The sequence below is a fragment of the Rosa chinensis genome, chromosome 6 (genome assembly GCF_002994745.2).
Source record: "Rosa chinensis cultivar Old Blush chromosome 6, RchiOBHm-V2, whole genome shotgun sequence".
Taxonomy (NCBI): Eukaryota; Viridiplantae; Streptophyta; class Magnoliopsida; order Rosales; family Rosaceae; genus Rosa; species Rosa chinensis.
In genome coordinates this window covers 26151759-26163633 of record NC_037093.1, presented here as the reverse complement: position 1 = coordinate 26163633, position 11875 = coordinate 26151759, and the positions used below count along the sequence as shown (strand labels likewise).

The 11875-nt window shown below is 39.1% G+C and overlaps 1 protein-coding gene across 1 annotated transcript; it reads left to right on the top strand.

Annotated features, from left to right (window-relative positions):
- Positions 1-3085: 3085 nt before the first annotated feature.
- On the top strand, positions 3086-3827 carry LOC112169805 (auxin-induced protein 15A). The gene has a single exon (XM_024306865.2). It carries the CDS (start codon positions 3200-3202, stop codon positions 3482-3484), a length of 285 nt encoding a protein of 94 aa, XP_024162633.1. The 5' UTR covers positions 3086-3199; the 3' UTR covers positions 3485-3827.
- Positions 3828-11875: the final 8048 nt, after the last annotated feature.

Here is an 11875-nt window from a genome sequence, read left to right as displayed (position 1 = left end):
TTGATTGCTTGTACCAATCATCAAATGGCACCAAAATGGACACAAACATAAATGACCATATAAACAGGGCATCTGTATCTGATTAGCTGATAATATTTTACTGTAAGACATCATATACATAACAAAACGTGGTCTAATTCACCATCCCCCTATTTGTATGACTGGGTATGAGAACGCTCCATACTAGCATTCTTATCCATTGTTAAAGAGAAAACTGTACCATGAATTATAAATGGACGTGTCATATCTGCAGGAAAAAATTCAGAGGAAACTTTCCACTGAACTCTAGAACATTCTACTAAAATTGGTGGAAGTGAAGAAAATGGAAACATAAACTATGCAGGAGCATAATTTATTTGTTTTTTTGTTTTGTTTTTGTTTTTGTTTTTGTTTTTCAAATGATAGTCTGATGTATGCTTAAGTTGGTGAGATCTTTGTGAGTTCAAGATCTTTATATATAATTTGGAAAAATGTAATAAAGATAGTAATGGCTTAAATTTTTATGAGCCTATTTATATGGCAAAACGATATGAAAAGAGTTGTCTAGGAGATTGGCAAGATCCATAAGCATTTGATATTCGGAGTATCACATGGGATGTGTCTTCAAACATGTCTAACCATTCTAACGACAGCCAACAACCCGAAAACCCACTTCTGATAATAGATTTGTGGAGAGAAAACAAAGGACTCTTGCTGCTGTACTTCGAGTACAGGACAGAAAAGGCGCGAGGGAGAGAGTTGTTACTTAACTCACCTCACCTCTAAGAAATATGTCTACAATATCTTAAAACATCAAATTGTCTACAATATCTCAACACCTTTCAAATCAGTGCGGTTTTAAATTGTAACGTTCCACCAACTGGAATTTCTTAATTGATGCGGGAAGCGTGAACACGATAGTAAGGGGCTCCATCAAGCGTTGAAAGCCATATGAGATAAGCTAGAATCCACTAGCAATTACGGACACAGCCGTAAGAAACATAGAGAAACTTCTCTAATATTTGGTTTTTTTATTGATAACTTGAATGATATTACAATCGAAGAGGTGTCTTATATAGGGCACATAGAATAAACCTAATACAACTAGAAAACAAAAAGAACAATTTATTATAGACTAAAACTAGGAAACCTAATTAAATAAAAATCGGAAATATAATCCTAGATATTAAAGAATATTACGCAAACATATATTTGGAATCCTAACCAAGATTTCGCTCGAGAATCCCGATATATCCAAAAGAGTAATTTATGATCAATTCCATCATTAAGAAGCCTATTTGAATACCAATTTTCAATATTCAAATCATTCTTCTTAATGTGTAGACGCTTCTTTCTTTTCGAGATTCTTTGTTGAAATTGACTGAAATATTGTCCTACATCAGTCTCCTCCACTTGAAAAGAACTCGACCTCGAGTTCCTCTTGAATATAGCTTGATCATTAGTAGAAATAAAACATGATAAGCTATCAACTTCAATATTCTCGAAATTAAAAGGTATCACCATGAATCCAATACCGTAGACAAGTTTAGAATAAACATCTTGAAACTTGAACTCCCCCACTTGAAAAGGAATGGGCAATGACTTCTCATTGGGTTGATCTTGAACACAATTAGGCATGCATGACATGGATATCGATGTGATGAATGGATCAGCTTCCTTATCCTTAATGAGTTTCTCTTCAATCTTCAAAGTTACTTCTTCATGTTCCTTTTCACACACCTCAGGATGGTCATTCTTGATGTTCTTCCTTCTAGGCTTGATTTTAATTTTGTGCGACTCCCACCTAAATAAATATGTGTTGTCTTTGCAATAACCACCTTTGACGCTTTCATGCCATGGTCTTCCAAAAAGCACATTAGTGTCGTCCATGTCAATCACATGACAAGTAATCTCTTCTTTATAAAATTTTCCCATAGAGACAGGAACTTTACAAACCTCTGTTACTTGTGCATATTCATCCTCTCCAAATGGAATCCGGTACGGATCACTCAGCTTCACTGTCGGTAATTGAAAATAATCCACAACTTTGTTTGCTACAAAATTCTCTCGTAGACCACTGTCAATTATTACAGAGCATACCTTGTCTTTGATGACACATGTAGTTCGGAAGTCATCATAATCAAGCGTTGTGAATATCCAACGTTCCATGTTTCTTTTTTTTCCTCTTTTTTTTTTTTTTGGATTGATGAGCTTGTCCTAGGGCGAATCCCTTGGCATGTTCCTCTTTAACGAAACTTTCTTTGATAGATACTCTACGACCAGCGTCGTTGAGGTTGGTGGTAGTGAACTTCTCCCTTGGATCGTCGTCTGCTAAGGAGCGGGCGATACCCGCTCTGATACCAAATGACGCGGGAAGCGTGAACACGATAGTAAGGGGCTTCGTCAAGCGTCGAAAGCCATATGAGATAAGCTAGAATCCACTAGCAATTACGGACACAGCCGTAAGAAACATAGAGAAACTTCTCTAATATTTGGTTTTTTTATTGATAACTTGAATGAATATTACAATCGAAGAGGTGTCTTATATAGGGCGCATAGAATAAACCTAATACAACTAGAAAACAAAAAGAACAATTTATTATAGACTAAAACTAGGAAACCTAATTAAATAAAAATCGGAAATATAATCCTAGATATTAAAGAATATTACGCAAACATATATTTGGAATCCTAACCAAGATTTCGCTCGAGAATCCCGATATATCCAAAAGAGTAATTTATGATCAATTCCATCATTAAGAAGTCTATTTGAATACCAATTTTCAATATTCAAATCATTCTTCTTAATGTGTAGACGCTTCTTTCTTTTCGAGATTCTTTGTTGAAATTGACTGAAATCTTGTCCTACATCATTAATTCATTGATCAAACAAAAGAAAATACCTCTTCAGCTCTCTGTATCATATAGAGACTAGAAAACAAAGCCACATGGTAGGGTGGCTTGATGTTCCTAGATGAATTTCGTGCAATTAATGGGAAGGCAAAAGCATGTGATTTTTGGACTTCTCAATAGCAGAGGGGACTACTGTTCACCACTCATCTCATGTACCTAATGGCTTTCATCTATATATACACACATGATCAAGTTTTTCATCACCAACTCAAGTCTTCTTTCCCAAGTATCAAATTAAGCTTTCTTTCATTTCATAAGTCTTTCCGGTTCATTTTCTTGTTTCATTTCCACCTGAAAGATAAAAACCATGGGTTTTCGGTTACCAGCAATTGCTAGTGCCAAGAAAACTCTTACCAGATCTCTATCTGGTTCAAAGACATTAGATATCCCTAAAGGATACTTTGCAGTCTATGTTGGGGAGAGCCAGAAGAAACGATTCGTGGTTCCAATATCATACTTGAACCATCCTTCATTCCAAGATTTGTTGAGGCAAGCAGAAGAAGAATTTGGATTTGATCATCCCATGGGCGGTATCACCATCCCCTGCAGTGAGCACACCTTCCTTGATCTCACTTCAAGCTTAAGTGAATGAATTAATGAAGTGAATCTGAGATACAACTTCATATCGAAATTGATCACCCTCAATTCTGAACTCATTGATTTGACACATGAAGATGAGGCTATGAGGGGCCAGCCGGAAACAACTTATGCAATGTTGTTTGTGAAGGTCTCAATGTGCTGAGCAGATCAAGATGCAAATTTCTACAAGCAGAAAGCTGGCATGTCATGAGTCCTCTAAAGCTATTGCCAACATGAGGACTCTGATTTTTGAAATCAAATGAAGCAAGAAGGCCATTTTGTCTTTTCACTCGTGTAAACTTCTTCATTTGTTGTACAGAAATTTTTTGGAATATAATATACTTCAATTCCTCAAATCCTTGCAGTCTTATTATTTTCCTCTCCTGGCTCTGTTGTGTTGATTAACTACAATATGACAGCCTGCTGTCACTAGAAATCAAGTATATAATTATAATGGCTATATAAATTGTACAGCTTGATTATCCTTCACATTCATACCTAAGGAACTTTAAAACGTCAATTAAAGGCTAAAGAGTAGAAATATATTTAGTTACTACTTAGCATGTCTAAATAGAGACCAAGTCCAGAAAGACAGATGATGGCTTTGTCAGTTCGTTTAGTTTTATATTTGAACTTGGATCGACTAGTTTAGCAACTCAAATAGTGTTTCAGATATAGAAGATGATCTTATCCCAAGCCAGAATCCCAGCGGTTAGGTTTGATATCAATACTGTCTCAGTCATTTAGTAGATCCATTGGTAAAATATTAATTACTTTTCTCTGGTATGTGTCTGCAACCAAAATTGAATTGCTTACAGAGAATGGTGACCAAACAAAAAAGATAGCCTCTGTAGACTGAAGATCAAAGACAAAATACCCTAGTATCATGACAAAACAACAATCTTGAGTTGTAATAGAGCAGTTAAGCAATTCTGTTTTGTTCTTGCCTGAACCAAACAAGCTAATAACATCCGTGCAATCTGAGGAAAAATGTATTGAGCACAATTTATCAAAGCTAATGTCCGAAATCCATCTCCAGGACTTAACTATACTTTTCCTGTAACAAATGGTTTCCCTAATAAAACAGTTCATCTTTTTACATTTTTATTTTATTTTATATTTGAAATAGCTTTTATTCATAAACTGAGTTCAGGTAATAGCAGCTCCAAGAAAAACTGCCCCCTAGCCTACTCCATCAGATACAAAGAACTTTATCAAGAATATCGATGTAGCCAAGGAGGACCAACCTCTTGACAATACATTGAGTTTTCCATTGCTAGAGCACGCCGAGCCAAACCATGCGCCTCTTGGTTACCCCTCTTCCTAACATGCTTCCATGACACAAGCTCAAAATCATTCAGCAACAGCCTTGATCACCTCTTCCAAAACAGCACCTTTCATCTTATTTTTATTTTGTTTTTAATTTTTTTGCTCTTGAAAATTTGATGTATTTGGTGATTAAATATGGGAGATTAATAATTTAAAATTATAAAAATATCATGAAAATTAACATAATAAAGTGGAAGATCAATTAAAATATATTTATGTATTCCTATATTTCCTGTGGAGGACTAACAAAAAAGTTTACAGGGTGTTAAAAGACAGAAGTTGACTGTCTTTCCATTCAAAAATTGGATTCAAAACTTTTGTTTCCAATGAGTTCAGAGGGGTCATGCTACTATCCTTTGTCTGCTTCCAAAACTGAGAAATTTTCTGCTCAGCTCTCAAGCAGCTCCGGACGTACTACAGAAGATTTTGATCAACACAAGCAGCTTCAAGATATATTTGATCATCAATCATTACCTTGTCATCATCTTGATTAGCAACTTTGTGAATGAGGAAGCTTTTGCACATGAACTGGGATCCTATTAGTGTTCCCTCATTCACTTAAGCGGGAAGTGAGTTCTAGGAAGGTGTGTTCACTGCATGGGATTGTGATGCCACCCATTGGATGATTATATCCAAATTCTTCTTCAGATTGACTCAACAAGTCCAGAAAAAGAGGCTCGTTCAAATATGAGACTGGAATCACAAATCGCTTCATCCGGCTTAACCCAACATATACTGCAAAGTAGCCTTTTGGGATATCAAAGCACTTTGAAGCAGATAGAGATCTAGTAAGACTTCTCTTGGCATTAGAAATTCCAGGCAACCGGAAACCCATGGCTTATATATATTTTTAAAGTGGAAGAACAAGAAAGAAAATTGAATCTGTGCAAACAGGAAGAGTTTGATTCTTTTCTTGGGAAGGAATAGATCTCCTTGAGTTGCTGCTGTTGAACTTGATCAGTCATGTGGGTGCTATAAATAGATGATGAAGGTGTATGCTGAAAATCATAAGGTACATGAAAAGAAGTGGTGAAGAGGGAAATGAGCATTGGGTCCTATTGGTCTAGGGACATTACCTTGTGAAAACTCACATGGCTTTGTCTTCCTGGTCTATCTATCCTTGTCTTCAAACAATATACCCTTTAGATTACAGACAACGTACAAAGGAACCAAAGTTCAACCTAAAAAAATCAAGAATACACAAGTTAACCTTAGTCCATTCAACAAAATATAGACATGTGTCTAAAGCATGCCTTGTAATGAGAGGGAATCAGTGACTCGAAGAAAACTCCAATCCACATCTAAAACTTATTCCTTTCCAGCCAGGGTGTCATAAACATAATGTTCACCAACAAATATATGACTCGATAACTTCAGTCCCTGAGAGTCAGATATCATTTAGACAGAACCATGTGATCCTTCAAAATTCAGAAGCTTGTGTCTCTTCCCAATCATGACACAATTTCCGCCATACAATTCTTTCTTCATTCCAGATCGATATCAATATTTCGTTAGCACTCTCTCATCTATAAATATGAACAACCATACATATTATCTCATACAGAAATCAAGTCCTCATCAGTATCTACATCCACTAACTCTTTTTGTCCGACTCCTTTTGGAATCTCAACCTCTTTGAAGTGATCATTATCCGATTGCCTGCCATTATGCATGCTAAGCAGATTCTCCGGCGAGGAAGTTTGTTGGCTTGTAAAGCAGATTTAATACATGCTGGTGTTCCAAAAGGCTTCTTACCGGTGTATGTGGGAGAATGTAGTGAAAAGAAGAGATACATGGTTCCAGTTTCTGTCTTGAGTCAGCCTTCATTTCAAGAGTTGCTGAGTAAGGCAGAGGAAGAATATGGATTCAAACATCCAATGGGTGGACTCACAATTCCTTGCCGAGATCTCACTTCTCGCTTGAAGGGGCTGTAACTCATGGTTGTACATTAGATATAACTTGCTTAGAGAAAATTTTTGTACACACTAAATAAGGAGGAATTTGCAGAGAGAAATCTTTGACACCGTACATTTTACAGACAGTAATGGAAATCCTTTCTATCTAGACTTTGATATAATTTTCAGTCCATTCCCTTCTAACTATCTTTTGCTGCTACTTCTCTGAGAATCGTTTTCGTTTTATATTCATTCAAAGACGTCATCATAAGTCATAACTAAGGACATCACATATATATACATGCATCTATTTCGTTTTCAAATATGATTAATTTCTAACTGACTTTTCCGCCTTAACTCTTCAATTTGGTCAGGAAGCATGAGGTCTAGTGTACACTTGGTACTTAATTGGTGATATCTAAGTACTTCTGTAATATAAACAAAAAATCAAAAGCTGTTTAAGTATAATGTATTTGAGAGAGATTGATGAGAGAGATGTGTTCTTATTATTGAGAATAGGAGCCCTATATATAGGGATTACAAAGTGCTAGTTCTAATGTTACAAGGAATACCAATCCGTGTAGGATTGGGAAATCTAGAACCTTCTCTCCTATTGCTACTCCTAGTTTGATAAGGCACACTAAATCGATATTCCTTCAACACTCCCCCTTGTGCCGCTTCAAACTTGGTGGTGACGCTTCATCCGTTGCCTCGTTAAAAACCTTGCCAGGTAACAAAAACCCTGTGGGATAAAAATAACCCTGGTCGAAGGACAAAAAGAGCACAACACGTCCTTCACTCTTCGAGATCGAACATGTAGACATCATAACTCCCCCTGATGTCGATATCTCCCCCTGATTGCTATAATCGTGGGAGTTCGGATAACTTTCTCAATCCGATGCTCTTCACATGTTTCTCGAAGGTGGATTTAGGTAACGACTTAGTGAATAAGTCTGCTACATTATCCTCTGATCGGATTTGATTCACTTCAATCTTTAGAAGTGATTGTTGTTGCTGATTATAAAAGAACTTAGGCGATATATGCTTGGTGTTGTCGCCCTTGATGAAACCTAACTTCATTTGTTCAATACAAGCTGCATTATCCTCATAAATGCATGTAGGTTCATTTGTAGTAGACTTCAAACCACAACTTCCTTGAATGTGTCGAATTACGGACCTTAGCCATACACATTCACGTACAGCTTCATGTAGAGCAATAATCTCTGCATGATTTGAGGAAGTAGCAACAAGGGTCTGTTTTGTAAACCTCCAAGATATCGCAGTGCTTCCCATGGTAAAGACATAACCAGTTTGGGAGCGACCTTTGTGAGGGTCAGAGAGGTACCCTGCATCAGCAAAACCCATCAAGACATCATTGTCGTTTTGATGGAGGGAGATAGGAGAACGCCGGCCACCATGAGCGGTGGCGGCGCCGGCGGCGGCAACATGGCCAGCGGCCATTCCATGGACGGGGGCGTTTTGCCTTTTGGGGTCCAATCCCAATTTTCCGTCATTCCTTTTCTCTCTGTAGGGATAGAATAGGCCCATATCAATCGTACCTCTTAGGTATCGAAAGATTGTCTTTATACCAATCCAATGGCGGCGTGTTGGCGCAGAGCTATGTCGAGCTAACAAGTTCACTGCGAATGAGATATCCGGTCTTGTGCATTGAGCTAAGTACAATAATGCGCCTATTGCACTCAAATAGGGCACCTCGGCCTCTAATGCTTCTTCGTCCTCATCCCTTGGACGAAACGGATCTTTTCCGGGCTCAAGACTACGGCCGATCATGGGAGTACTCGTAGGCTTTGCTTTATCTTCATTAAAGCGCCTTAGGATTTTCTGAGTATATGCAGACTGATGGATCAAGATTCCATCACTACGGTGCTCGAGTTCTAAACCGAGACAAAACCGTGTTTTCCCAAGATCTTTCATCTCAAATTCGGATTTCAAGTATTTAGCAGTTTCCTTCAACTCATCTAGAGTTCCAATTAGGTTCATGTCATCGACATAAACTGCTACGATTGCAAATCCGGAACTTGTTCTTTTAATGAACACGCATGGGCATATTTCATTGTTAATATATCCCTTCCCAATCAAGTAGTCACTTAGACGGTTATACCACATCCGTCCGGATTGTTTTAATCCATATAGTGAGCGTTTTAATCTTATTGAAAACGCGCTCCGTGGTTTAGAGCCACTTGATTTGGGTAATTGAAGTCCATCTTGAACCTTCATATATATCTCTGAATCTAGATCCCCATAGAGATATGCTGTAACCACATCCATAAGCTGCATGTCAAGTTTTTCAGAAACTACCAAACTGACGAGGTAGCGGAACGTTATAACGTCCATTACGGGAGAATATGTCTCCTCGTAATCAATTCCAGGGCGTTGTGAGAAACCTTGCGCCACAAGGCGGGCTTTGTATCTAACAACCTCGTTTTTCTCATTACGCTTTCTAACAAAGACCCATTTATGGCCAACAGGCTTTACACTTGGGGGTGTCTGCGTTACAGGCCCAAATACCTGTCTCTTTGTTAGTGAATCCAATTCAACCTGGATTGCATCTTTCCATTTAGGCCAATCCGCTCTTTGTTGACATTCTTCAACAGAGCGAGGTTCGATATCATCATATTCTATAATTCCTTTTGCAATATGATATGCAAATGCATCATCAATCGCCATAGAATTTCTATCCATCATCTCATGTACACTAGTGTAATTTATGGAGATCTCTCTATTCTCTGGAGTTGGTTCTGATATTGGAGCGTCCCCCAATGATGTCTCTTGGACATAACCATAATCTGGAATATTCTCATGAGATGGATTATTTACATCGATGATTAATGGATTATTTTGTGCCGAACTCGCTTTCTTTCTTGGGCGAGAATCCATCGAACCTATGGGCCTCCCGCGCTTCTTGGCGGGAGCCGTGGGCCTAGCCACAACGTCACCATCATTGAGAGATGGGACGTTGGCGCCATGCTCATGCATTCTTGAGTTGGCGTCATGTCCTCTACTTTTAGGGACATCAATCCTTGCAGGCACGTTTGCAGCAGGTATGTGTGATCTCGTCACTTTAGCGATATCAGAAAACGCATCAGGCATCGAATCTGCTACGTTCTGAAGATCGAGAATTCTCCGCACTTCAATTTCTGACTGTGCGGTTCGGGGATCAAGATGAGACAGAGTGGGGACAGACCACGACAATTCCTGTCGTTCCTGTTGAACATTGATGTTCTTATCTCCCCCTAACGACGGGAAGACTGTCTCATCGAAGTGACAATCCGCAAATCTAGCGGTAAAGAGATCGCCTGTCAAGGGTTCTATGTAGCGGATAATCGTTGGAGAATCATATCCAACATAAAGGCCTAATCGTCTTTGAGGACCCATTTTGGTGCGCTGTGGCGGCGCAATAGGCACATAGACTGCACACCCAAATATGCGTAAGTGTGAGACATCAGGCTCATACCCAGTAACCATCTGGGACGCAGAGAAGGGTTGAGTGGCAGTGGGCCTCAGACGAATAAGCACAGCTGCATGCAATATTGCATAGCCCCAAGCAGAAATAGGGAGATTGGTGCGCATCACCAATGCTCGAGCAACCATTTGTAGTCGTTTAATGGTGGCTTCTGCGAGACCATTTTGGGTATGAACATGAGGAACAGGATGTTCAACATCAATCCCAATGGACATGCAATAATCATCAAAAGTCTTTGATGTAAACTCCCCAGCATTGTCTAATCTTATAGACTTAATGGGATGATCAGGGTGGTGAGCCCGTAACTTAATTATTTGTGCTAGGAGTTTAGCAAATGCAGCGTTCCTTGTGGACAATAGCATGACATGTGACCAGCGTGTCGATGCATCAACCAACACCATAAAATATCTAAATGGTCCGCATGGTGGTTGAATGGGTCCACAAATATCACCTTGGATTCTTTGCAAGAATGGTATATTTTCTTTGGTGTCCTTTGCATAGGATGGTCTCGATCCTAACTTTGCTAAAGAGCAGGCTTTGCAGAACGAATGATGGGCTTTGGAAACAACCAATGAGGATTTTGGTTGAGCCATGAAGTCACAATGGACCTTAGAAGTAAAAATGGGAGTCAAGGGAGCAGGGGTGGCGTCAAAGCCACCCTTGGGCCGCAGGGGGATGGCGGCGCCGACCTGGGATGGCCGGACTTGAGGGGGAAAGGCGCCGTGAGGCGCAAGTGCTCCTCCTTGATCCAAATTTCGAGTTTTACTTCCTTTCGTTCTGAAAAAGGGATGCCCGTGTGAAGTCTTTAATATACGGATCATCATGTCACGACCTGGGTGTCCCAAACGGTCGTGCCAAAGCCTATACGTGTCGGAATCCCATAAATCATCTCTCATGACATGGTTGGATTCAATGACTCGAATAGTGGTTGCATACAACCCACTAGAGCGACACATAAGTTTCTCTAATACTCGTTTATTTCCGTAGTCATTAGAGGTGATGCAAAGGAACTCTTGTCCATTCTCACAATGCGTTTCCGCATGAAAACCATTGGCTCTTTTAAAATAATAAAGTTCGAAAAACATGTCTACGACATGAGATAAAATAAATCGATACTTTATTAATAATATCCAATGATGACACCAAAGTTTCGTGACCATAATCTAATCCAATATAAAAATCAAATCGTAGACAAATCGTAGTCACTCTATCCGTTCGGCAATTTCAATTTAGTTGTGACCAGGTAAGGTAAGGCGAGATTTTGGTGGAGCGTTGCTCACTTTTAAAACCGTTCTCTCAGATCAAACATTGCCTAGACATCACAAGTACTCTTGAGTACGCCTAGAGGGAAAGAGTTAATACAATAAGTCATTTTATTGATATAAGGCATAATTGCCATGACATAATTCTTGGAAAAATAAAAGACTATAAATAAAAATCTGCGGTATTTTGTCTTCATCGCCAGATTTAAAGTCTTTGTGAACTCGAAGTCTTGATCACCATGATGCGACTACCTTCGTAGGTACATTGCAAATTCAGGTCCATTGATCAGACGTTCCATATCAGAAATAGACACCATAAAGAGGATTCTCCCTTGATTGAGGCGCATTGGCGCAATATGCATAGTCCCTAGGACTGGTGGCGTTGGAAAGTGGTGCCCATGGCCAACGTTGGCTCCATGGTTTCCAACCCTATT

What these genes read in the sequence shown, in the direction of transcription:
- LOC112169805 (XM_024306865.2), top strand. Translation starts at nt 3,200, where the DNA reads ATGGGTTTTCGGTTACCAGCAATTGCTAGTGCCAAGAAAACTCTTACC.